Here is a 27238-nt window from a genome sequence, read left to right on the forward strand (position 1 = left end):
AACAGTGCCCTACGAGCTGTGGTAGGCCAATCACAACTGAGCCAAGTGGATGCGCGGTTCACACGTCTTCCGGGAATCCTCGGACTCAGTTTTGTGTGTAAATATTCAGCATGTGTGTAACTGTGTCATCATTATAACTGGGACCCTTCCCCGTCAACGGATCCTGGAAGAGGAGGCAATATGTCGACCTGCTCCTTGTATAACAAAACAACAATACCAGTGTATGTGTGTGTTATGTTGGTGTGTTTTTACTAGTAACGTCCATGAGCATTAACGCCTGGTGTTGCCTCCACGACGAGCGCCCGATAACCCAGGTCACAGCTCTGACTATACATGATACTATGTTGGTAATGGGAACTATATATCGTATATTTTGGGGTGAACAGGAATTGGACTATTAAACCAGGAACTGAAATCACAACGCATGGGACATCCTCTAGACGAACATTGCACGCCTAAATAATTGGTTCCCAATGATTTTAAAAAGTGTGGGGCGAAAGTGTTACACTATTGGGTGCATAGAATAATATCACCATATTATTCTCAGGGGACCGAGAAACTATAACAAACAAACAAAGCTATTGCATGCGAGCCCTGCTGTCTGCCACGTACATAATAGCCCATTCAAATGGAGGTGGACATATGTTAAGCTCTAGAATCTTTGCAATATCGAAGAACGGTCACCTACATAGACACAGCTGTGAAGGCTGCGGTAAACAAGAGGTCAGTGACAACTAACGCATGACATGAACTTATATGTGCGCTTCGATAGCTTGGGCATATCAAAACATATGCTACATGTCACGATTTGAACCGTGAACACTCCGTATTTTAGTGAATACCATTTTACAATTTGAAGGAGGCCCAATAAAACTGATGTTTGACTTTTAGAATCCCCACTACAGATTACAGTCACTTAGAACTACTTGATTATTCCAAGACTAAAAGAAATCTGAATATCTTCAGATAGAAACAAAAACAAAAAACATTATTTTACAGTATTTATTCTTAACAATGTGAATCACAATGGATGATGCATAGTTACCATAACAACATATGGACAACAAATCTCTCAGAATCTGTCCTTTTTCCACACATTTCAACATAAATCACTGAGGCATCAATGATTTCAATACACTAGGGTAAACGGAATGATGTTTTCATTGTCTTAGCCATTGGATAAATACTTGTGGAACCTTAAGTCATCAGTTGTAACAATCCATGATTAAAGGTCAAATAACATTAATTCAAAGTTACGACTAACATCAAGCATTACTGTTAAATACATATGCTGTATATCTACATACAAGGCGTTTCCGTTTTGGCTGATAATCAAGACTGATTTAAATCTCAATATTTATATTTAGATGTTGACTTAACAAATATTTATCCAAACAGTGGCTGCAGGTTTATGTGATATGACACACTTTCAAACAATAACATTGTCAATCAGTAGTAAACACCCCCTCCCAGAAGCTAAATCTAAATCACTTGGTTCCAGTGTATCAGTGTTATCATGCTGTGATTAATGCAAGTTGTCACACATGTAGCAGCTTCACTCATTAAGCCAATCTTCATGTATATAATGCTATCAAACTAAGTCTTCTTAATGCTTTGGATATTACTTGAATAAGCTACAGGATTTATGTAAATCATATACAGTAAATGCATAGCTCTGGCTCTTCACTGAGACAATGCTGAGAGACTAGGGAGGCATTCATTGGGCTATATACTGGTGGACTAGGAACTTGTAGCTTCAGTGGCAAGAAACACAATACCGTGGAAATAAATTACACACTTACCAGAAATATCACAGGACTTAACTCATTACCTGCAATACATTGAGGCAAGTGTACAAAAATGTGAAAATGCTGATTCCAACCTCATTCCATTCATTCCTAATATTTTTTGTATCCATGTAGGAACTACTGTTCATCCTCCAGAATTTACTTGATTCTGCCTTTGGAGTGAATAATTAATGAGTACATTATCAAATATCCAGCAAGCTATGATGCTTACATATTCCTCAGCACGTTAACTGGAGATATTTTCCACTCTATCTTGCTACAGAAATAATACATTTTGATCATGAATGAGGTGGGCAAGGTAAACAGGATACTGTGTGCAAAACAGTGAGTCATATCTCAAACATGTCGAATATGTATGACACATCTATTTAGATAACACCCAGTCTCAAGTCTTCAATGAGCTTTGTAGACAATAGATCACCTAACTCTCGACACAATATGCACAAGATGGTACAATCAGAGTGGTGCATCAACAACCAAGGCCGGCTTGGTTTAAGATAAATGGATATGTACAATGATTGATGAGTACATAAATCAATACCCTACTACATGTATGTACAAGCAAAGTATAATTAAAGTCTTTAGGGCATGAGAGAAATAAATACTAATAAAAGATATCAATTAAATAGTCAATAGTAAAAATGTTACAGGAAAAAAGTTTCCAAATTTCAAACGAATAAACTAACACAGTAGTATCAGATAGTAATTTTTCACTGTAAAATGATGATCAACATCCAAATCAACAAAGCATAATTATGAAAATAATTAAAATCCCATAATTCCAAAGCATTATTGATGAAAAACGGAAAGTCTTGTGTATACAATAATAATTCCTAAAGTTATAAATGAAAACCTGACTATATAAAAGCAAGCAAGGTGGATTTCGTTTCATATCACATGGGTCTATATACTGGCTGCTCTTCACTTGTACTGTGTATATACACAAACAAAACAATACATGATATCAGTACAGATAATCTCATTATTTACATCTATTATTACTTGGTGATAAGTACATATATTCACTGAATTATTGTGTATGTTATCTGTGCAACTGAAATTCCAAAATGCTTAAACAGTTATATATATATAAATATCTATATTCTTAACCCAAAATTCAGTTTGGTTCTTTTTATATAGTATATACATACTATATTTGTATATAAAATATATGGAACTTAGTTCATCAAAAATATGTAACAGAGTGGACCTATTATATACATGTCTATACACATGGAGGAAATCAACAAGATTCAGTTTCATTGTCAAGACAAATATGAAAATATGTGGCAAGTCAATGTTAATGGACATGGAATGCAATCACATTCATTGGTTTTGATTTTCTTTGTTGTTATAAGACACAATGTTTAAACACAATAAGGTCTGCATCAATACTTCAGTACAACACAATATTTAATATTTTCCACTTTTAAAGTACAAAAGATTACTTAGTGATCATGACATTTTTTATGCAACTCTTGGAACTGACAAGAACAAAGAACAGAAATCAACCACACACCCAACACGGTTCAGGTTACGGCTGATTAAAAAGACTGAATAATAGTTTCACTGAAAGCATGCACCATTCCTGAGTACATATACATGATGTCATATAGTACATTAAAGAGATTGCTATAAACAAGATATCACAATTCAAATTATATTCATACAAAGTGCCTTTTGTATAAAACATTGATGCATCAAGTTCTATTGTCATCCTATTTTACACCTTGATGCAGATTCACATTCTCACATCCTACCACCATGAAGAAGCATATTCATTTCTCACACCGTAACTGTTACACATCCACAAACCTAATCAGCCTTATGTAGCATGTGCCGTTGTTCATCTTGGCCGACCACAGACTTAATCTGTATGCAAGGTTTGTGATTGTCTGAAGGCTGTGCTGTAGGTTTATCTGCCAATACATGCTAGTGTTCCATCTTCTCACAACTTTGATAGTAGTCTGGATGCATACTCTTCGATGCTCTTGAGTCTTCAACTGTATATCCCCGTACATGCAATACCTTGACTCTTTGAGGCACACTCTAACAATGACTCAGTGTATCATGGGCATCAGGACTCTATCAGGCCATGCAACATGCTGAGGTGGTCAACTAGTTAATCAACATTATACATTTCCCATCTCTACTCCAAATCCGTTCACATCTGTTAAAGCATATTCACTTCGATGTTTTCTAGATTCTCATGTCCAAGGATTCAATCAGGACCGCTGACCCTTACTGCTGGGTCTCCAGTGACTGACTGGCATCTGGCATCCATGTCACATCCTGTGCAGCACAAATATTCTGGTCATAACAACACAGAGGATACCACAATGTGATGTTCACGATTTCCCTGTGTCCATATTGTCTTCAACTTTCTCGACACATCACTGATTGTCCATTTTGCTGATTATTTTGTCACACCACTTCTAAACCACTCCAAAGTTCATGTTGATAAGTGACTGACTGCCACTTTCTTACCATTGTGGCAATTACTGCATGGCATGAAGTGTTTCTGTGACAAGATGTATTGAAGGTTGTATTCTGACACAATATCACATACCATCTCTACCACCAGACACATAATTACCGTACCAGGTACAAGAATGAAGCACAAAATAATATCATTCTTTATGTTGAACACATGTCCAGTTTCTTGAAAGCACTGTTGGAGCACAACACTCATCATGAACATTCATATGTGGTAATAATGGAAAGTCTCAAGTGTTGCAGTTTCAGGCACACTCTCATAAGAACTTAAAGACATCATGTAATTCATCATAATCATCATCAAACTCATATAAAAATACTGAGTGGGCTCTTATGGTAGCATACCATAGACACCAACTCATCATCGATGGCTTGTTTGTGTTGAGCTAGAAAAGGTATAAACAGCTATGGTTATAATGAAAACAGTCATCACACATAGATAGCTAAAGATTCAACACCTCTGACATCTGTTTTCATAAATAATACATTAATATCCCTAGATTTCTGTTGTCTGCAAACCATCAACATTTCGTGTAGTAATGACATCATTGTCCTTATGTGCATGCCCATTGGTAATCTTCAGCTTCCCATTTGTGTGCTGAAACTTCTTGGACATGTCATGATTTTTCAGGTTCCGAGATGTCTCATGTTCATTGAGTGCTGCTTTAAGATAGAGGTCAGTAGAAGAAAGACTGTTTGTGAACTCTTTATCCTCAGGGAAGATATTCATAGAAACCTCCTGCTCATCAAACGGTTGCCCAGGATCCACAGCATTTTCATCCAGGGAGTTTTGCCTGCAATATAATGACACTTAAATAGAAGCGGCAAAAACATGCACTCAATACAAGAAATGTTTACTCTGTATATGTCTCTGTCTCTGTGTGTGTGTGTGTGTGTGTGTGTGTGTGTGTGTGTGTGTGTGTGTGTGTGTGTGTGTGTGTGTGTGTGTGTGTGTGTGTGTGTGTGTGTGTGTGTGTGTGTGTGTGTGTGTGTGTGTGTGTGTGTGTGTGTGTGTGTGTGTGTGTGTGTTCGTGTTCATACATTTGTATGGGGGAAATGGAAAGAAAATAGACAATAGAAATCTTGTCATAACTTTAATAAACATGAAAAGAAGTATTAAACACTGATCAGATTGCAGATAAATAGCAACATAGTTCTGATCTCGTATGATGTGAATATATGGGAGACCTGAAAGATCAGTAAATGTCAAAACATATTCACTTGAAAACATACTAGTTAATGGGCCTAAGTAATTGTAAGAGATAAAAGAAAAGAACATGTAATAGAAAGTAAATAAAATCTTGAATATCAATATCGATAACACACACTAACGTCTCTAAACTTTCATCAAAAGATATGAATATTACACATTTATTGTCTTGGAAAATGATTTTCAGTTCCTGAAAAATATCTTCATGCAACTGCAAACTCTCTATCTACATGACAAACTGCACACATGAATCAAGTCAAGCATATTTGCATGCAGTTATGCATCAGAAAGATGAGAATGTGCATCAAAAGGGTTTGTGCAATGTTAGATGAAGTGCAAGGTACAGAGTCATACAGCAACTCTGATGAAAGGTTGGAAACTTTCAGCTTTGAAATTAAGGCCTCTTGTAATTGTCTGGTGTACAATTAATCTATTCTCCAACCACTGTATAGATAATGGACAAAATGAAAGAATGTTTTAAACATGTGTTTTCAAATGACCTCATAATGAAGAAAAAAGAAAATGAAGGGTCTTAAATTGCACATCAAAGGGTTATCAGCTAATATCCTACTTTTTTTCATTACGTATAATAGTTAAACTCATAGAAAATATCCATAAACCAAGATATGAAAAAAGGAGCAAGAAAACTTATAATAAAATTAAGGTACGAATCTCAAAGTATCATTTGCGAAAACACACAGATAGACATGATATTAAGTGATGGAATGTCACTTGAAAAATAATTGTCAATGGAAGTTTGAAAAAGATACTTGCTTGAAACATTAATTTGACCTATTGAGCACACATGGATAAAAACCAACTGCACCATCTGTATGTGATGTCCCATTATTTAGAATACATTTGTCAAGTTTTGTCAGATTTCATTCGGCATACCCCAATGTTCAATCTTAACCTACAGAAGCAGGGAAGGGAATGTTTTGTTGGAGGAAGGTGCATTGAAGCTTGGAAAGAAGAAATGTACTGCAAACAATAAAATAAAGAATAAATTTGACTAAACACTTTCAACTGGCTCCCTTACCTTAAGCTGTTGCTGTTTTTCTACACAATTTTGAAATGGAAACATAGGGTATTAATCACTTTAGCAACTAAAGAGTTTCATTTCTCCTTCTATGGCGTTAAAGGGTTTAGTAAGAAGGTGTTTCATAAGGCCTATACCAGTGTTCAGGATTATGTAGTTAGGTACAGGTGAGTCTTGAAATGACTGACATGTCGGTGTTGTGGTGCTAAATTATAGGGGCTTCTCACACTTACACAACTTAATAATTGGGGAAAAGGCTGGTTCATGATACAGATATAGTCACTACATTGAATAGTATTAGATTAAGTATCAAGATGGATATATGTGAATGAACTGTCATACAATATCAGAAGGGTGTCATTCTGATTCACACTGTGTTGGATACAACAGAGCATACATGGAGTATACTCCTGGGATCTGTTCATCAGCTACTAGGCCAAAGTTCACAAGGATCGGTAATATAGAGTTGGTATATAGGAAATGCAGCCACATTTAAAAAAAACATTTTGGGATTCTTCACTAAAGAAATCAAGATACAGGTTTAAAGCAACCTACTTCATACAATATACATATTATAACTTGGTTTCACCTCTTTAGATAGAGTACAATCAAACTGTCACATGCCAATCTGTCTTGTATATACCACACCTATTAGAAAGTGCTTGAATGTAATATATGTTATATTTGGAATTACATTTTCTTAGTAAAGTACAAATTCTAGTACTTTTGGGGTGGATTTCCACACAGGATCCGAGCCCACTCTCAGAGAAGGGCGACAAATTGCCAAATTGCTAACCACTCAGCCACCGTAGCCTCTCAGTACTAGAAACTGTACTATACGAAGAAAGTGTAATCCCAAATATAACAAATGTTACATCCAGCTGCCTTATCAAATGAACATTAAACTTCTAAACAATAACACACCATGTTGATGAAACATATGAGAGCATGCAAGCTACCATCAAAGGGTTTATGCAGAATGAATGTGTTTGGATACAGTCAAATGAAACACAATATCAACTGAATACAGGAATGTAGATTCTGAAACAATACAGCAATGAGTGCACCTATAACCTATCTGACCAGTTTCTGCTGACATCATCTAATACTTTCACATGACTACATATGTAAATGTCTAACATGGACACAATCAACATTACCTCAAAATACATGTTTATGGTCAATAAAAAGTCTAACACCACATAAATTCAAACTGCTTCATTCTTTCATTGGAATGTTTAAATTTATTTTAAAATCACCAAATTTCATAAGCCTTAATATGACCACTTAAAAATCCTGAAGAAACTGATCTTCCTTAGTCACTATATTTGAGAAACATGACAAGGTATGTCCATTTAAATTAGAAATGATTTCATTTAAACTTTTATTGCATATTTTCTTTCCTTGAACTAGTTTTCTAGACAGTGCAACAGTTACACACTAGAACTTTCAGCCACAAGAGACTACATGCTTCCTGCCCACCCCCTGCTTCAAGATGGACTTACCCGTCATCATCCACTTGGTCCAGCAGGATCTTCTCCAGGTAGATGGGGTTGGCACTGAAATGTACAACACGGGCTATAAACATAATATCACACAGGCTGAAAACAACAAAGTTTGTTTCTCAGACAATGCCCTCTTGAAAGGTCATTGCCTATGAACCAAGTGTTGTATATTTTCAGCCATAGCTAAGAATGATGATCAACAAGGTCTCTGATCTGCTAAACCTACAGATGGCAATATGAGAAATGACTTTCTGTAGAGGGGAAGGGGAGATGTACAATAATCTTAGTTGTGTATGATGCAGAGCTTTCCTAGTAGCTCTACAATGTCAGGGGAGGGCGGGTTGTGACACTGCCCACATCCCTGTCAAAGGCTAAATCTGACTTTACACATTTTCACATATCCATTTGAAATCACAATTTATAAAATGCAAACAACTAAATTGACTTATCCATTAAGTCCTTTAATGTGTTAAAGTAAAAACATAGCAGTAATAATTGTCATTGAAGCAATAGAATATTTAAATTATTGTGATCCATTTTAATCTTCATTAGCTTATATCTGAAGTTTTGTATATTACAATATAACATGATATAGAGATGTAGACTGTGGTGCATCACAATGAACAATTTGAAATAGAAGGGGAGACAGGGTAGAATGACATATACAGTGAAACTTTACTGACAGTATCCACTGGGGTAATCATGCACTCCTAGGATGTGTCCTAGGACCTCACTTCCTGGCGGAGGTGATGCACATTAGCATACAACAATTAAACACCTGTCCAAGTGGTTATCAAAATTTATTATTATGAAACAAATACCAAAATTTGTATTTATAGTATAAAATCCAAATCACCAAGAAGGTAAACTCAGTTTAAAACCCTTAAAAGTGTTAATTTGTATCCTAAAATTACTCCAGGCTGGAAATGTAGTTAAGAAGCAAGATCCATGTCAAATAAATAAAACCAACTGAAAATGTGAAGGGAAAGAAAACTCAAGGGTAAGGAACTGAACTGGCAGTTATTAAGTGTCTTTACAATGCAATGCATGCACAAAACAGAGGACAGCCTACTCAAAGAGGTATTACAAGTTCATTCTGAAATAGTTTTAGAAAACAGTTACAAATATGTATGGTATATCGCATGCATTTAAAATGTGCAAATTTACAACTACAGTCCGTTTGAGTCAGAAACGGACCGATGAATTGCAAATTTTATCATTGTACAAAATTGCCACATAAATATAAATAGTACACATGTTTATCATTTACTAATACCCAACAGCTTTCTTATATTTGAAAATTTTCTTGACTCCACCAAAAAAAGTTGTTTAAGAAACTATCATCATTGAAAATGCAAAAGTTGTTATCTGTCGCGGCGGGGTGAAACCGCAGAAACGGAACAGCCAGTCATGGCGGGGGACATCTTAAAATCTATTCCGGGAGACCTGTCGGTTCCTCGTCTGTCATAGTGTCATAGTCACGACTTAAAGGGATGACAAGTGGTGCCACAGTTGCCTGTTGTAAGCCATCCCGAGACCAGTAACCTTGTTCAATGACGTTAGCTACCTTGTTGACACAGTTTTGCCAAGTTTCAGTCGTGATTTTGTTAAGGGATTCCTTAACCAAAACCTCTACGTCACGTAATCTAAAAGTTGTGTTTGATCTGGCAACATCTCCTTTGACAATACACCATATCATTTCAATGGGGTTAAGGTCACAGTGATAGGGTGGAAGTAGCAGAATATCGTGACCCTTACTTTTTATGTAACTGTCAACTGTAGAAAGGTTAACCTTTGTGGGTTTTATGATCTCATATAGCTGAGGCTTCGTTGCCTTTGAAGGCCGTGCGATCTGAAATTTGTCGAGCCATGATATCATATCACCTTTTCGACTGTTCGATGTCGGGGCTTTACTGTCGGGGTCATGCACGCTGTGGTATGGGGCATTGTCCATTACAATAAAAGACTTCTCTGGTACAGCTGGTACCAACTTGTTTTTAACCCAATCGAGGAAAATCGCACCATTCATCTCGGAATGGTAGTCTCTGTTATCTGTGGACTTTGCCCTGAATATCAAGTCGCGGCCTGGGAGAAAGCCTTTGCTGGAGCAACCAGCATGGAGAATGATTAGTCTCTCTCCTTTCCCTAGAGGCAGCTTTCTACATGACCCCTTATCACCCCCATCGGGTACCAACTGACCCAGGTCTCGTCCAAGTACACTGGCTCGAATCCTTCCTCGCGCTTCTTCTTTATAACCCTGAGAAAATTATTTCTCAAGCGAACGATATCAGGGCGTTCACAGAGTACTGACCTATTCTCCCCGAAATTTTCTTATAACGATACCCCAAAGGGTGTAAGAGTCGCTAGAGTGTGTACTTTGATACTCTGAGGTTGTGTTCTTGCTTCAAATGCTTTTTTAAAATTGTCAGCGACATGTATTTGTTTTCAGAATAGAGCTTGTTGATAGACTGCCTTACAAGGTTCTTTTGAAAGTTGTCCAAATGTTTTAATTTGTGTGATTTTGACACGACCCCTACCTGCTTCCCATCACCCTCACAATGTTTGTGTTCCAGAACATTTGTCAGTACCCTTGCTGATACTCCTAAAGCTTTTGCTGCCCGCTTTCGGAATTTTATTAATGGCATAAAATGGTTTGCCCCTTTCGGCTTCAGCACGGAAAAAATCTTACACTTTAATCATCAACTGTTTCACGTCAGCATTCAACATCATTTTTCATCAGGCATGTGTATCCCGTGCACGACGAGACAGTGGCTGTTCCGTTTCTGCGGTTTCACCCCGCCGTGACAGATAACAGCATTCAGCTTCATTTTTCATCAGGCATGTGTATCCCTTGCGACGAGACAGTGGCTGTTCCGTTTCTGCGGTTTCACCCGCCACGCGACAGATAACAGCATTCAGCTTCATTTTTCATCAGGCATGTGTATCCCTTGCACGCACGAGACAGTGGCTGTTCCATTTCTGCGGTTTCACCCCGTCGCGACAGATAACAACTTTTGCGTTTTCAATGATGATAGTTTGTTAAACAACTTTTTTGGTGGAGTCCGGAAAATTTTCAAATATAAGAAAGCTGTTGGGTATTAGTAAATGATAAACGTGTACTATTTATATTTATGATGATAACTATGATAACATTTGCAATTCATCGGTCCGTTTCTGACTCAAACGGACTGTACCTATACACAAAGTAGAATTTGTGATTGACATGAGACAAGATTCAAAGGAATTGACAGTTGTCAGCAAGTCTCTATGTCTAATAGGTGTTGGTGGATTCAGCTACACTTTCAGCCATCTTGTTTGTTGGTCAATAGTGAGAAGCCAATCCGATCATGCAACAACAAACACTTTATCATACAAACGGAAAGGGAACATGAAGATTTTGGATACCCACGTACGCTAAAATCTCGTCTGACCCTCATACATTCTTGGTCTGAGGTTATTGGGGAGGAAACAAAGCAATGCCAGGTATAATTCATGAAAATGGATGCTATCAATCATCAGAAAATAACAGGAACACAGCAATATTTCCTCTGCACAACTACTGGTTTACCAGGAGAACCAAGAGATGAACATCTAGGAAAACTCTCACTACACCCTCGGAGGATTTAATGCATGAATGCTAAAAAACTATAAAAATAAATCATGAACTATTTCCTAAAATAGGAGCGAAACCAAAAATACTCATGCAAGTATCATCTACACTACATGACATCCCAAATGTTTACAAGAATTTAACTGCTCATGGTGAAAAATATTTAAACAGACGTGAAATGATAAAAATTACAATTTCGACATTATTTGAAATTTCCCTGCTTGGTACGCATGTCTGTAGAGGACTTTATACTCACTTCTCGTAGGAGTGGATGTTGGTGCCTGGCATCTCCAGCTTGTACAGATCAGAGTCCTGGGAACCTGGAGCAGACAAATAGCCTCAATGTGACCGTCACGTCAACTCATTCACCTCCAGCCACATAAGTACTAACTGGATGAACATTGCGATAACATTATCCTCTCTCTCTATGAAGTCATGAATAGTTATATCTGTGCTGACTAATGACGTGATCTTTTTTTTGCAAGTTTGCTTAAACTGAATATAATAAATTATAAGATGCACTACAGCTTTGTTCAAACTTGTACACAAACCTAATCATGAAAGATTTACATCCTTTGTGCACTATAGATACACCAGTAATCCATACTGACTATTACTCTTCTAAGATGCATATATATACACAGAGTGCATAGCTATGTGTCTAGAACCAGGATGTACTTCAACTAAATTCAACTAGAGCACTAAGGACTAAAAACTAATAGTAAATCCTAACAAGCAGCAAACACTAAGCCTGCATATATTGTGTGCATTAAAATGATATGAATTCAAAGACACATATTTTCTATACACATTTACAGTCACACGGAAATATCTGTCAGTCTGTGATCAGAATACATCAGCAAGGTGTGAATCATGTTGTCTTTCACTATGGTCAACAAATCTGTTTACACTTCCTGACAGATATTCACAAGCAGGTTAGAGCTGGGCACAGGTAACTACAATTTCAAATCAGAGATCAAATAATGAAATGGATCATCAACTGAAGTATATACACATGTACTAAGGTGCATAGTGTGTGCACTGGTGGTCTGTGTTAGCAAGGAAGGGAGACATTAGTGAAGAGAATAAGACATTTGTAACACTGTCAACTTTTCCAGTTTTCGACTCAAGTATGGTATGCCTGTATAATCTACAGTGTTACCACATAATACATTAATGCAAAACCTAACTCTTTAATACATTGAGCAATGATTAACAACATTTGTCATAAACATGCCCCCACAATCACAGAATCAACTTGTACATTCAAAATGTTCACTGTTACATTACAACATCCTGTCCTTAAAACAGAAACTACAGCCCTTTCAGAAAGTTGGTATGAGACTTCTAAGAAATTGACATAATTCAGAAGGATGATGGTTATTTCTTTCTGTCTAAACTCAGACAGTGAGGCAAATGGATACCTGGAGTAATACCTTCAGGCAGGCTGTGCCAAAACATTCACTATTTCTCTATTTATAATTTTTCAATCTTAAAGTATGAGTTGTTTTGTATATGTCTGTGTACAAGTCGACTGAGGCCCCTGTTACAACATTACATATGAAATGCATTGAGAAGGAACTGACCATATTACTTTCCCAACAACTGCTCATACAGTAACTAGTTTTAAATTGTATTTCGGTGTGCTTTTGTCTATGTCCTGTTTATCTATTGTGTAAACATAACATCTGGATAAATTGTAGTCAGATGAGCATTGGGACAACAGGAATTATGAAACAGACAAATGTGCCAGATATTAAATCTTCTAACATTGAACATCATAGGAAAGTGTACTTTAATTATGTAGTTGCTAGTTTTCACAAACGTACAGCTTCACATTCTCTCACTGTTACATATCATGCACAATGAGCAATCATAAGTATATCTTGATCTAAAACATAGCACAGAAAAATATATTTTTATTCTGATCCCTTCTTCATAAAAAAAAGCCATAATAAAATAATACAATGTTTTTAAAATATATGATCATCACAGTAATATACGTAATAACACTGAAATAAGGGCAATACAGATTAGAGCTGGTTTTATCCTGTTATGGGAAAGAATAGCGTGATGATAATAAGATAAGCCGGTGTTGTGTGTTACTCAGCTAGAATACAAAGTTAGTGTTAAGCTGTTAGAGGAACTGCCACTCAGGAATTGTTGTCACTAAAGTAGTACCGATTGTGAGGCATGCCCCCATGCCTAGCCTATGTCAAGTCGGGCGTTAGACCCGTGATACCTGGAGTTTGAGAAACCCTTGGGAGAGACAAAAACACAATATCAACACCAACCAGGGTAAAACACATGAAGAATATACATGGAAAATCATGGGAATAATGTATTGATCATCTATGTCAGCCATTTTACTTTCTTGCCTTGCTAAAATCTCTGACCATGTGTCTTAAAAAATGTTAATTGAAATTATTTTCTTATAAATGTATCTACAATAAACACTACAAAAGAAAGTTCATGAATTAGATTTATAATGTTTCAAAATGGGATATCATTTATTATGTTTATTTGTCCTTAGATATAATTGTCTTTGAAAATAATTTTCAAACTATATATTATTTCATAGTCCTGCATAAACACATGATGATTTCATTGGCATCACACAGGATTCTGCAATTTATCAGAGACTTTTATGATCATGATGAGTTTTGTAGCTTGTATTTGCTGACATAATAATTTCCACAACTTTCCAAAGGCTATATATTCCATGTGTGAGACTTGAAAGAGGTTGTTAGATAATCAACCCTGAAATTCAAACCCAAAGTTAGAACATATCTAGTTCTACACTGAAGAATTCAAATCAAATAATGTAGAAACACAAAAAACTATGAGTGGAGTAACACCTTTATGGCGATAAACAGCTGGGCTCAAAGCAGTGTCTGAAATAGCCATAACACCAGCATTGGTGAAAACACAACACTCTTTCTTCACAGACATTCAAACAAAAGTATCAAAATATTTGCATTTAATGAAACCAGCTTGCCAATGCAAAGAAGCCTGTTTTCCTCAAACACAATAATAGTTTTTCTTGTGAGTGATATAATATTCTTTTGTACAACCAAGAGTTGGAACTTAAGACAGATGCTTTTGTGGAAATATATATCTTAAATTCAAACTTTTCCAGATATTTCTAAATGCTTGAGGAGCAGTTCCATTTCCTTCGTACAGACCTCAGTAAGAAGACCAGACCAGGATAGGACATCATTTCCCTTTGTGTTTTGACAGTTCCACAGGTTGCACACTGTTACAAGGCTAATCCTCATGTTACATACACAGATGGACTCACATCACGGGACCATAGAAATAGCTTTTCATTAATATTTGGTTAATCACATATATAAAATCACAGTTCTTCCATGTGCATAAATATTACAAGCAGAATGTAGTATTCATAGTTCAAACAGAAGAAGAAAGAGATTCACATGCAAAATTAACTGTATGTAAACATAGATGTACTATTGAATACAACCATGCCAGGACAGTGGACATTCACACAGTACTCAGCTGGACGATAGTTCTTTTGAGAGAAATGGTTCCCTAAAGAAAGTGTACCCAGAGTGATTTCACACGAGAGTCTAGATTTCCTCGCAAGAAACCAATGTAAATTCTACATCAATCACAAAAGTGTTAGGTTATAGCAGCCACATCAGTTGCGGTGGGAAAGGGGCAATATGGGTGGTTGTAACACTCCTCTGGTGTCCCAATACTCCACCATACACTTGTCCTAGCACTAAGGCTAGGCGTGATCCCTGTCATTATGTTCAGGTAATGTTTCTGCAGTGTCACAGTGGATCATTAGAGACTCTGGGAACAGTTTTTCCATAGGCAACCAAATTCTGTTAACACACACATACTGCAACTAGCAAAATGGCAGCAATCTACCGTGTTCTCAAAGATATTCATGTGCTTGGATCGTCATCTTTCACGTAGACCTAGCACTAAGACACCTTATTGAACACTGCCGATGATCTATCTTCACCAAGGGTTCAGTCAAGGTTTTTGTCATTATTAGTGCAAGGTTCCTTCAGGTCCACTGTGTCACTTGTTTCACTGGGACTACAAGGACAGCAGACAATGCAGCTTCTCAGTTATACACGAATATAGTTTGACATGATGACACATACTCATCAGGTCTGTTTCAAAAACTTGTTCAAAATGAAATCTGCCATTTTAATGTTTATTTTTAAAGGCAACAGGTAAACACTGCATTACAAGGTAAACTGCTGAGGCTTTTATAAACTATGACATCAAGATAAAGAGTGTTTAAGTGTATCTTGATGATCGCCTCTGTTTCTTGGTCTCACTGAGGACAACCATAACATGGACCTTGGAGAGTGACTGCTCCTCACAACTGAACATGACATGAAGGAACCCTGGACTTCTCAGTGACCAGTGTGAATGTGTTACCAGTCACCGAGACCACATAGACGCAAGGAGAGATGGGGGACAATCACAATGACAAAATATCAACCTACCAGCTCCGTTACGTGTGACTGCAGAAAACATGGCACAGTGGTCATATATTGCATGAACATAGATATTGCTGACTTCTACAACCTCGCTACAAACACGATTAATATTTTACCCATAAATATTTAACAGTGAACGACACTTTGCTCAGATATCTGAAATATCTGTTTACAAACTGTTCAGTCTTCATCATAGTGATATGAACATTGTTCACTATATACACAACAGATATATCTATAGAGATACAGGCATCACCTGACACATGATCACAGATATACATCTAAGTATACATACCATAAGCCATGGCTGTTGCAGCTTTCAGCTTTCTTTGGTACCTAAACAGTCAAGTAGTGTGTCATAAATATACATATTGCATGTAAAATGTTTAAAGCATTACAATATAATGGTTCTTAAATTTCAAAATTTTCCCGAGTTGATTTAGAGATTTAACTAAAAGAAACAAAAGATTGCATAAGTTAAGTTTCAAAGTAGCAAAATGTGGATAAGATTAAGAATTGAATAAATAATTTTTGCTGCATATCGAATTGTCAGCTGACATTAGTTGAGGAAGTGTCAAGTACTGACTTCCTACGACTCATGTAGAATGTGACAACGACGACCACTAGCAACATTCCCAGGATAACCGCCACCAGGATCAGCGCCATCTTCAGTTCCTTCTCTGTAGAGTTTTGTGGCGTTGTGGAACTTGTCGGCTAGAAAGTGAAAAAATACACAGTATTTACACTATTCCATAATGATAGTCACTTCACTGTGGGCAATTCTGTTAAATTTCACTGGGATTTGCTAAGAACATTCTTATGTGAATTGAGTATCAATAAAATATCTTGTAAAATGTTTGAAAACCCAGTTAAAGCATACATTCATCTCTAGATTTTACTCTTGCAGGGGGCCAAGGTGCAATAACTCATTGTAGAGTTGTCCTCCTTATCAGTTCCAGGATCCTCTGATAGTCAGTTATATTCAGGGTTTGCCCTGATGAGGATGTTTGGCCGGTGGACACTCTAGACCTGTGCTCCATAATATAACCTGCATCACTTGGACTTCCTCACCATCAATCTGACAAGCCAGGACATGAGTGCAACACTGTCCATTACACAACAGACTGTTGGTTTACAGTCCATTACACAACAGACTGTTGGTTTACTCAACCAAACTGTTCTTACTGCTTTCCAATCGGTTATCCTGAGTTCATCTCTTACATTAATTGTAAACTCACCACTATTCTCTCAATATTGTAATCGTTGAGAATTCCTATCATATGCTCTGCATTGAAATCTATGGACCTGAAACAGTAATTGTTGCATCTCATGAATAAATATGATCCAGAACCATGTTTCTGCAACTTTAGCTACGTCAAACATGTGCTAAATGATTGTGTTAATTCCCTCCCTACAGTGACAGTCAATGCTACTGTTCATCTCAAACATCTCACATGCAAATGTGCACAGGGTTGGTAAGAGAATAGAGGTAAATGATTGTCTATGCATAGGCATCTCGTTTACGTTATCCACAAAATCTCTTATAGACATCAACAGAAATGAAATGCTTTACTTGAGTAGATCTTCAGCTGGTATGACTTTATCAGTTTTAGGGTCCTCTCCGTGTATCAACACGTCAGTCCTGAATGATAAGAAATCATAATTAATAGGTAACAACTGAATCATTATAATTCAACCGATTTCTTTATGAGTAATATAATCAAACCATAAAATTATGTATAGATCGGGAATAGCAGACACACAAGAGTTATCTCCCTTATTCACACTTTCCCAACCCACCATCACAAGTTTATAACACCATTATTTGCACTCTATTTTCTTCATGTTTTAACTCATGAATATTTTACAATTTTCTCTGTCACCTGAAACACATCTCATGTATACTCCATGTTGTAATGATGAACATTAATTACTTACTTTTCTATCTCTGGTTTTCCAGCATCATTTTCATGTGTGGAGATTTTGTCAACTACAATCCTGTAACCAGTGATATTCCCGTAACCGCCTGAAAGGTAAGATAAAGTTTGTATGTAATTTCTTACTTATCATTTTACTGAAGCAAAATCTATTGAATATGAATCAGTACAATAGCGTACAATTTGCATCATTTGTCTGAGCTACCTATACCAGGTATATATATATGTTGCTTGTCCCATTAACTTCAGGCTGGAGAGGTTTTGCTGTATGTGTTTAAGTTACATAAATTCGCCACAATAAGCACAAGTGTGTGGATACAGGCACATTATAAATGTGCATTGGTATTATTATTAAAGACAAGCAATATTCCCACGAACAATCATTTCTAAATCTAAAAATAAGCTCACTCTGTAAAATAGTTTTTAACTGAGCTGACATCTTCCAGCCTTCTCCTGAACACAACCTTCAGCCTTTGGTCATCATTGATGAGGGATATCTGAAACAGCACATTGACAAATGAAAACATGTCATGTTTATTACTCCTGTTTAAATAAACAACATAATCCGAGGGTACAGTAGCCCACTGAACTGATAAAGCAGCAAAATTACAAATAAGACATGAGATGTTGCAGACACAGACAGACATATTTATTTGTATATGTGGCCCTGAGGCCAATAGTACATGTGTACAATAATAGCAGTGCATTTATGCGCAACCTGTAAATACGCGAGTTATAGGAACATCAATAAATCCATAAACAACCATTCACAATTTACATTTTTTCTCTCAACATAAGTATGTGGTACAACACAAGGGCTAGCTTAAACAACAAGTCAATGTTTTCTGTGCGAAGTAGCATACAGAATTTATGTCTCGACGGTTGGTTATAGAAAAAATAATGAGATGTTGCCTGCACAATCATTAGTAATTTCAACTTGTTTCTTTCAAGTGACAAATGCTTCATCCCGGGGCATACCTCCAACACACTATATGAATTATTCCATCTTAATATGTTGTCACAAGTCTGCCTCCTTACCTTGAGCTGAGCTGAATCATTGAGACCTCCCTTGTCATAAACCACTAGATTCAGCAAGAAGGAGCCAAACATGGTCGGCTTGAAATAGGTGTTTGTCTTCAGTGAACCATTTGGAAAGAGAAGGAATGGTTTGTCTACTCCCATCTCAGCCAGTTCATTACGAAGATCCTCACGTTCGATGACAATGTTGCCAGAGAGGTCAAATCTGTTCACTCCCCACGCACGAGAATCCTTGTCAGTCACTTCATTCTGAAGGGAAACAGGTGTACTATAGCAATGCTTGCTAAGGAGATAACTGCATCATTCCATAACAAAACACCTAAACTAATAAATGTTGAAGGGGTCTTTATGGCAATAAAGTGGACTTTTCATGCATGTTCTTGTATCATTACATAAATTACTTACAAGGCTGAGGAGCTATTACAAACTCACTTGAATTGTTTGGTTGATGAGCAACTGGTTTTCTGTGGATGACAACATCCCTATCACACAAAAACAAGTTTGTCCATGAAAAATGAAAGTAGCAATAGGGTTTCCTGTTGGAAATTCATCTGTACCATTCCTATCACTTCACTCCCTCATTTGCTTCTCACCTTCAGCTCAAATATCATCTGTCCGAACTGCGTGCTCCTGGTGACACCCAGCACCATGTCCTTCCTGTTGAACTGTGGTGGGTTGTCATTGATGTCGGTGATGGACACGTTCACCCACAGCAATGTCAAGTCACTGCTGTCATACCCCTGGGGCTCTTCACCCGGCTCGGGTCTCACAAATGTCTTGGGTTCGATGTCCGCATAACAGAAGGGGGAAGCCTGGATTATCAGGGAGGTTGAGGACAACCTTTCTCTGTCCAGTTTCTTCTTCAGGCACAGCTCACCAGTCTTGTTCAGGGTGAACGCTCCTTGGATTTCTTCAGCTGTAAATAGGGAAGAGTTAGTGTTAGACAGAAAAGGCCCTTGCAATTTCCTCGAGGGTTCCATATACTCACTATGAAGGCATCACATTTCAATATAATACATCAATGTGAAACCATAAACATTACACCCTCTCACTATATAAGCTCATCATTGTGTTAGTACTGATATAAAAGTTGACTACTATTTAAAGGTAAATGTTCTTTGTAGTACACCAGACCATTATTGTGTTCCAACTTTACCTTGAACGTTACAACTTTATAGAGCAAAAACGACAACAGAGATATAATCATCTTATTCTAAGGATCATTAAAGACCACATTTTAAACAAGCACTTCCCGGCATTTTCAATAGGAGTCATAACTTTAGGGTCATTATTTAAAGTGATGTTCCAGTGCCACAACACCATGAAGACTCTCTTGCACCTCCACCTCCCTTACACTAATTAATCAGAAAATTACTAACCGAAAATGTAGTAACAGATGATGGTAAAGTTGAAGTTGATGTCGTTGTCCTTTGCAATGCCTACACTTCCCGCAGCACAAGCACTATCACTCTCCTCGGCCACCGCAACAGGGTAGGGTGTCGGGTAAAGACTCCGATCAAACTTGGGTTTCTCATCATTCACGTCCTTGACACGCACTGTGAGAGTGAGGTCTGTGGAGTAGTTCCTGGGGACGCCTCGGTCAGTGGCACGCACCAGCAGCTGGTTGAGAGGGAGAATATGTATCAGCTGACATGGAGGCCATTAGTACTCAACAGAAACTGACACCAGTCACACCCTGAACTGAATGGTGACAACTGACACCAGTCACACCCTGAACTGAATGGTGACAACTGACACCAGTCATACCCTGAACTGAATGGTGACAACTGACACCAGTCCCTGAACTGAATGGTGACCTGACACTGAAATGGTGACAACTGACACCAGTCACACCCTGAACTGAATGGTGACAACTGACACCAGTCACACCCTGAACTGAATGGTGACAACTGACACCAGTCACACCCTGAACTGAATGGTGACAACTGACACCAGTCACACCCTGAACTGAATGGTGACAACTGACACCAGTCACACCCTGAACTGAATGGTGTGTGATGCTAATCACTATCCATGCATAGAGGTATGCATTCAGTGGGAGACAATTCACAAGGAAGAGGTGGGTCATTGCTGCCTGACGTGGGAGGAAATCCCCAAGTGATATCGGTCAACCTTTTGACTTTAACACCAATAACAGATGAACACTGTATAAAAATTGTGGCATGACTATATTTTTTACAAGCTGTATTTGATACAAACAGGTATATATAGACACCACATACTTCAAGATGGTTGTGAGTAGTTTTTGATATTAGGAAAAGTGTTCCTGATAACGGAATTTCAGTTCAACATGTGACTGATGTAACTTTTCTAATAAGATGAAACATGCATGATTTAGAAAAACACAATATAACAGTAGTTTCCAAACATAATATAATGTTATTTCATACCGGTAACACCAAACACCTCCGACATACATACACACCTCGTAGCTTTCATGTGTTTCCCTGTCCAGCACCTCCCTATTGGTCAGGTTGCCGGTCAGCCTGTCCACACGGAATTTCCGCCAGTCCAGGCGCGACTCAGTCTCCACCAGTGTATACACAACTTCTCCGTTACGGCCGAAGTCGTCATCCCGCGTTCGCAGTGTAATGATGTGGGTTCCAACAGGCTGATCCTGAGAGGAAGATAGACAGATTAGAGATCTGCTCCAATACCGAAATATACATAATTGCTCTATATTAGTATAGAAAATAGTTAGAAAGCTGATGCACAAAATTATCTGCTTACAAGTTAATTTAACGCTTTTAAGTATTTCAGCCTGAAGTATGTTACATGGTAAATCTATGTGGAAACATATATGCTGAATAACATATGCAGAAGTATTAAATGTGTTTCATGAAAATGAGGATGTAAACTTCATTCACCTCTTTAATAAGAACTACAGGATTGTCTGGATCAGGAACCACAAATCGGGGAGCATCATCATTGACATCAAGAACTTCCAGGAAGAGAGTTGTGGAGTTGGAGCGTTGTGGAGACCCCATATCCCTGGCATTGACTGTAACATACCTCACTCCCACTGTGTTGTGAAGGTCAGCTTGGACCGAGATGATACCTGTCACAGCATTAATGCCAAACAGGTCCTCATTCCTGTTGTTTGTAGCATTGGAATCAGCTCCAAGACTGTACACAACAGTTCCATTATCACCAGCATCACTGTCGGTCGCCACAATCTGGTACACACTGCTGCCAAGGGGAGACGACTCTGGGATACTTTGTGAACCAATGACGGCAAATTGTGGAGCATTATCATTGACATCCTCTATTTGGATGAGTATGGATGTCCTATTTGATCTCTGGTCTTGTGGTTCCTTCTGGTTGTCCCTGGCAACCACAACCAGTGTATACTCATCCTGGAATTCTCTGTCAAGAGGTTTGTCTACAGTAATCTCGCCCTGAAACCAAAACAGCAACCTATCAAACAAATTCAAACAAACATGTCTTCCAAATATTTACCCCTCTCCAAATAACAGCAACTATTGTATAGCATGAAAAACATGAATCAGATTTACTGTCAATAATCCACAGAACAGGGGCAGTATGACAGATTTTAGCAGTATGGAACCAGGGGAGAGTTTTCAAAGGTGATCATATCCAAACACTAACTCCTTGTTCAGCAAATACTTGAGTCAGTATTCCTGGTTTATTACTATTTATTGTTTACAGTAAAACTAAATGGAAGTAACACCAACATGTATTTCTATACTATGAACTTTGGCACAACAGTTGAAACATCTGCCTGAGCAAGAGAATGCAACAAACCACCTCCCTTTCACAATTCATCTCGATCTCCAAACTACCTGTGTTCACAATATCAGTCAATCTAGCAGTCGATCATTAGTTGTGAAGATGAATGTCTATGGAGAACTAGCCCCTCGTATGTCCTCCTACTAAACTTAATGTTTTCAGTTAACCTTAACTCACACTGCTCTTGTTGATGACAAATGTTCCGTCATTGTTGACCCCATCGAGCAAATAAAAGACTTTTCCAAAGTCTCCGATATCTGCATCCGCGGCATCAAGGGTGACCACTACATGTCCAATATTTGCATCTTCCGAGACACGAACGGTGCGGTTATGAGGCACGAAGATTGGGGAGTTGTCATTCATGTCCAACACATTCACGAATACCACTGCTGACGAGCTCTGAACAGGAACACCGTTGTCTGTGGCGATGACAGTGAACTGCAGTGACGATCTTGCCTCTCGGTCCAGCTTCTGCTTCAGACGGATGATACCTGAACAAAGGATATAAGACTTATGAGACATATAGCTTGAACATAGACAACACATCATCAAAACTGATATTTGCTCTGTATGCTTTTGTCTTCAGGAACCCTCTTAAAACAATGCTTTAATTCAGCTGCCTGATTACCTGGGAAAATAATGGCCCAGGTTTGAGGAATATTTATGCATAAGTTAGTTTCCTATATTCAGAGGTATTGTCCACTCAACAGATAATATAAAAAGCTGAACCAATTCAAACATGGGTAAAAGTATTTTGCATCAAAATTTCGTCAGAGAATGTCACTGTTTCATGGCTGGACAACGTACCCATACTTTATGCTGTATAGTCTTAAGGTGAGGTGAGGTGAAATTGGGTTTAACATCATGCTTGAGATCATTTCGCTCATATGAGGAGGTGCATGCGTGTGTATGTGTATGTGTGGCTATTTGTACTAGCCCAGACAAGCTGGTTTTATAGTGCTTGCTCACTGAGATACCATGCCGCAGTGAAGCATGAATATCCCACTCAGACACATTATACTGACTCCGAGCCGACCAGTCCTTGTTGTACCCATTAATGCCAAGCGCGAGGCAGGGACCAACAAGTACCATATTTTAACGTATTTTTGGTATGACGCAGCCGGGGATCGAACCCGCAACCCGCAATCTAGTCTTAAGACCTGTCAGTGACAATATATACCGTTGGTATCATCACAGAATTTCAGTTATCCAATCACAATTTCACAGATGTTTTGGTTTGGACACCCAATGGAATCTGTTTAGTCTGATATCACGGTTCTCTGGTAATGATGTTTCATATTGTGAGAGAGAGAAGTCTTGAGTCTCACCTGTGCGTGGATCTATCTTGAAGGCATCAAATCTGTCATTAATGGTGTATGTAACCTGCTGGTTCTTGTCTGGGTCAACTGTTTCCACCCGCAGAGCCTCACTGTCGACATCCTGGCCCTCCGAGATGTTGGCACTGTATGTAGGGGTTGGGAGGAACAAGGGGGGATTATCATTGTAGTCCTCCAAGGTCACTGTCAAGGTCGCTGGAACAAACAAATTACCCATAGTTCATTGGATGTAATTACTCAACAGGACTCATTCTGCTTCACTCTTCTATAACGTTTGATCTTTCTAAGACCTAACTTATATGAAAAATTATTTCTCAAGCAACTATATTTATTGCATTTATTGCCTTTCTACATTTTTATCAGTTGATAAGAAACATTCACTGAAGCAGAACAGAAATGATTGTCAGAATCACTTTGCAGTTAAGAGTAGTTATGTGCAATTTATTTCTTACCAGAATATGCAAAGGAACATAAGTTACACACATAAACTGTAATTTAGGATTTTAAAATTTTTATGGCAATGTATATATCAGCTCATGAACAAATTGTCAAGACTCATCCATTCTCCATTAAATAACAACTACTTGTCCAAAGATTCCAAATTAATTTCCATGATAGGAGTTAATATGATTGATTTATTCCCTCTTCAGGAATGACACTGGGGTGCAATGTTCTACCTGTGGCAGTCTGATCCACGGGTTGCCATGCATTGACGTCTCGCACTAGGATCTTGATGACAACTCTCTCCGCAGACTCTCTGTCCAGTTGGGAGGCCACATACACGGTGCCATTGTTGGGAAACACATCAAAATACTCCTAAACATAGACAGTGTACAGTGTACGGCACTTAATGAATAAAGTATTAGCAAATTTAATATCATAAATCAGACATAATCAGGCAACACTCCTTGTCACAGTGAGAGACTAATTCTAGTTTATTGCAATTTTTAATAGAATGTCTCTGGAAATCTGAAGTAACATAATGACTAGTTTGGTGAATGCTAAAAATGTCTATCCTTATATGGTGCTTTATCTGAACCCTCGCTGTTCCCAATCTGAATCAACTAATGTTAATGTTAAAGTGCAGGTATACAAGGTAACGGCTTGCATCATCCATTTCACTTGTCACTGAACAGGGTTAGAGTCAAGGATCATACAACAGTTTACACTCTGTACATCCCAATTTCACCAAATTACTGTAATGATGTTGGTAAAAGAGTGGAGTTATAAATGATCTTAGCAAAGTTTAACCACAAGGAATAAGCTTCACACATAGTATCCATTCCGGGAATCAAACACAGGCCTTCACAGGACAAATGCTTTATATATGTGTTGTCATATAAGAGTCCGTTTGAGACAAAATGATACTGATGAATTGCAATCTAACACAAAAACAAATAGACACAAAAGAATCAAACCAATGCGGATGGCAACAAAAACAACAGACCAACTCTAGAAAAAAAATTCATAATTTGTGTCTCAAAAATAAAAAAGTTGTTTAAGAAACTGTCATCACTGTTGTGTCTTTTCCAAGTTTGTTACAAGGGCGCAGTGGCAACTAAAGGAACAGCGCAAATAGCGAGATGCACGTGCATTAACGGGTTCTCAACAAATTTTTGAGCTGGCGAGATGACACGTACCCCAGCTGCACAGGCAGTGTGCTGTATGTACTTAGCAATTGCATACTTGGGTCACCCCCTGTCATTTTTATCCTTGAAGAAATCATAGACTTTGTAAATTATAGACTTTCATTTTCTCTCACTTTGTCAATCAGCAGTAATTACACGTCTCTGACGTCACTAATGCAAATGCATCTCGCTTTTCGGGCTGTTCCTTTAGTTGCCACTGCGTCCTTGTAACAAACTTGGAAAACGCACAAATAAATTATGACAGTTTCTTAAACAACTTTTTTATTTTTGAGACAAATTATGATTTTTTTTCCAAAGTTGGTCTGCTGTTTTTGTTGCAGTCCGCATTGGTTTGATTCTCTTGTGTCTATTTGTTCTTGTGTTAGATTGAAATTCATCGGTATCATTTTGTCTCAAACGAATTGTAGTCTATCTCACTGCCCCATATGTTGTATGCAAATGATGAATGTATCCAGGTCAAATAGTTCCTAAATATTCCAGAAACTGCCTGTGGAAATAATATCCTTGAAAAAAACATTTCCATCCCTTACCTAGGACGTAACTTCTCATGGAAAGAATCTCCACAGGGAAAACATATTATATTACAAATACTTTAAGCGTCAATGTCATCATGTTAATGTGGCACCTCTTTGAATATATGACTGGAACAGAGATTATAGGAGTATGCAACAAGAGTACACAGAACTCACTGTTATGTTGTTAGTCTGTACATCCACTTCATCGTTGCGGTCGTTGTAGGCCTTGGTCAGTGACTTCAACACACTGTACTCAAGTACACTGTCTATGTCAGCATCTGTAGCATTGTAGGTCAGTACAGTTGTTCCTACACTCAAATTCTCCATCACGGTCCTCGACTGGCTTTCAGGTGTAAATACAGGTAATTTATCATTAACATCTGTTAGGTTGATGATGACAACACACCTGCCAGTCTTAGGTGGGGTGCCGTTGTCGATGGCTGACACATTCATTATGTAGACGTTCTTTTCCTCTCGATCTAGTTTAGCACCTGTTTCTACATATATGCTACCAGTCTCGAAATCAATTCGGAACTTATCCATGGCACCGTTTTCAATTCTATAGATGAACTCATTGTTGGGACTCCCAATATCCATGTCAGTTGCTGTTACATTCAATAGGACTGAACCTGAAACAGGAATATTTCATACTTAGTTCCCGAACAGAATCTGTCTTCATACCCGTTAGTGGTGCTTGGATTTCTGAAAGAATGTGAATAATACAATGTCATGGGTGAGTTTCACTTAACACTGCTTTGAACGCAATCACTCACTCTTTATGCAAATACTAGAAACTTACATAGTATGTGAAATGATTGCTTCTTGCATAGATAAAGGGG

General features: G+C 37.9%; 2 protein-coding genes across 5 annotated transcripts in view; both read right to left on the reverse strand.

Annotated features, from left to right (window-relative positions):
- Positions 1 to 988: 988 nt before the first annotated feature.
- LOC124259637 lies at positions 989 to 16488 on the reverse strand. 2 transcript variants are annotated; one of them, XM_046693809.1, is made up of 6 exons: positions 16448 to 16488; positions 16159 to 16176; positions 13850 to 13927; positions 11925 to 11988; positions 8059 to 8112; positions 989 to 5098 (listed from the first exon to the last, which is right to left on the reverse strand). In XM_046693809.1, exons 3-6 carry the CDS (start codon positions 13869 to 13871, stop codon positions 4801 to 4803), a joined length of 438 nt encoding a protein of 145 aa, XP_046549765.1. In that variant the 5' UTR covers positions 13872 to 13927; positions 16159 to 16176; positions 16448 to 16488; the 3' UTR covers positions 989 to 4800. The 2 variants fall into 2 exon arrangements, with proteins under 2 accessions (XP_046549765.1, XP_046549766.1); XM_046693810.1 differs by lacking the exon at positions 16159 to 16176.
- A 1238-nt stretch (positions 16489 to 17726) lies between these two features.
- Positions 17727 to 27238, reverse strand: part of LOC124259633 (cadherin-23-like) — an 80162-nt gene continuing 70650 nt past the window's right edge. For all 3 annotated transcript variants that reach the window (XM_046693802.1, XM_046693804.1, XM_046693801.1), the window contains exons 20-31: positions 26574 to 27028; positions 24913 to 25051; positions 24227 to 24430; positions 23076 to 23389; positions 22016 to 22546; positions 21574 to 21765; positions 20507 to 20747; positions 19721 to 20043; positions 19128 to 19376; positions 18498 to 18586; positions 18091 to 18178; positions 17727 to 17794 (exon numbers count right to left, since the gene is read on the reverse strand). In XM_046693802.1, coding sequence (XP_046549758.1) covers positions 18139 to 18178; positions 18498 to 18586; positions 19128 to 19376; positions 19721 to 20043; positions 20507 to 20747; positions 21574 to 21765; positions 22016 to 22546; positions 23076 to 23389; positions 24227 to 24430; positions 24913 to 25051; positions 26574 to 27028 — 2777 coding nt within the window. In that variant the 3' untranslated portion in view covers positions 17727 to 17794; positions 18091 to 18138. The remainder of the gene's footprint in view (positions 17795 to 18090; positions 18179 to 18497; positions 18587 to 19127; positions 19377 to 19720; positions 20044 to 20506; positions 20748 to 21573; positions 21766 to 22015; positions 22547 to 23075; positions 23390 to 24226; positions 24431 to 24912; positions 25052 to 26573; positions 27029 to 27238) is intronic.

The sequence above is a fragment of the Haliotis rubra genome, unplaced genomic scaffold, assembly GCF_003918875.1.
Source record: "Haliotis rubra isolate DU_JTF1 unplaced genomic scaffold, ASM391887v1 Scf730, whole genome shotgun sequence".
Classification (NCBI taxonomy): domain Eukaryota; kingdom Metazoa; phylum Mollusca; class Gastropoda; order Lepetellida; family Haliotidae; genus Haliotis; species Haliotis rubra.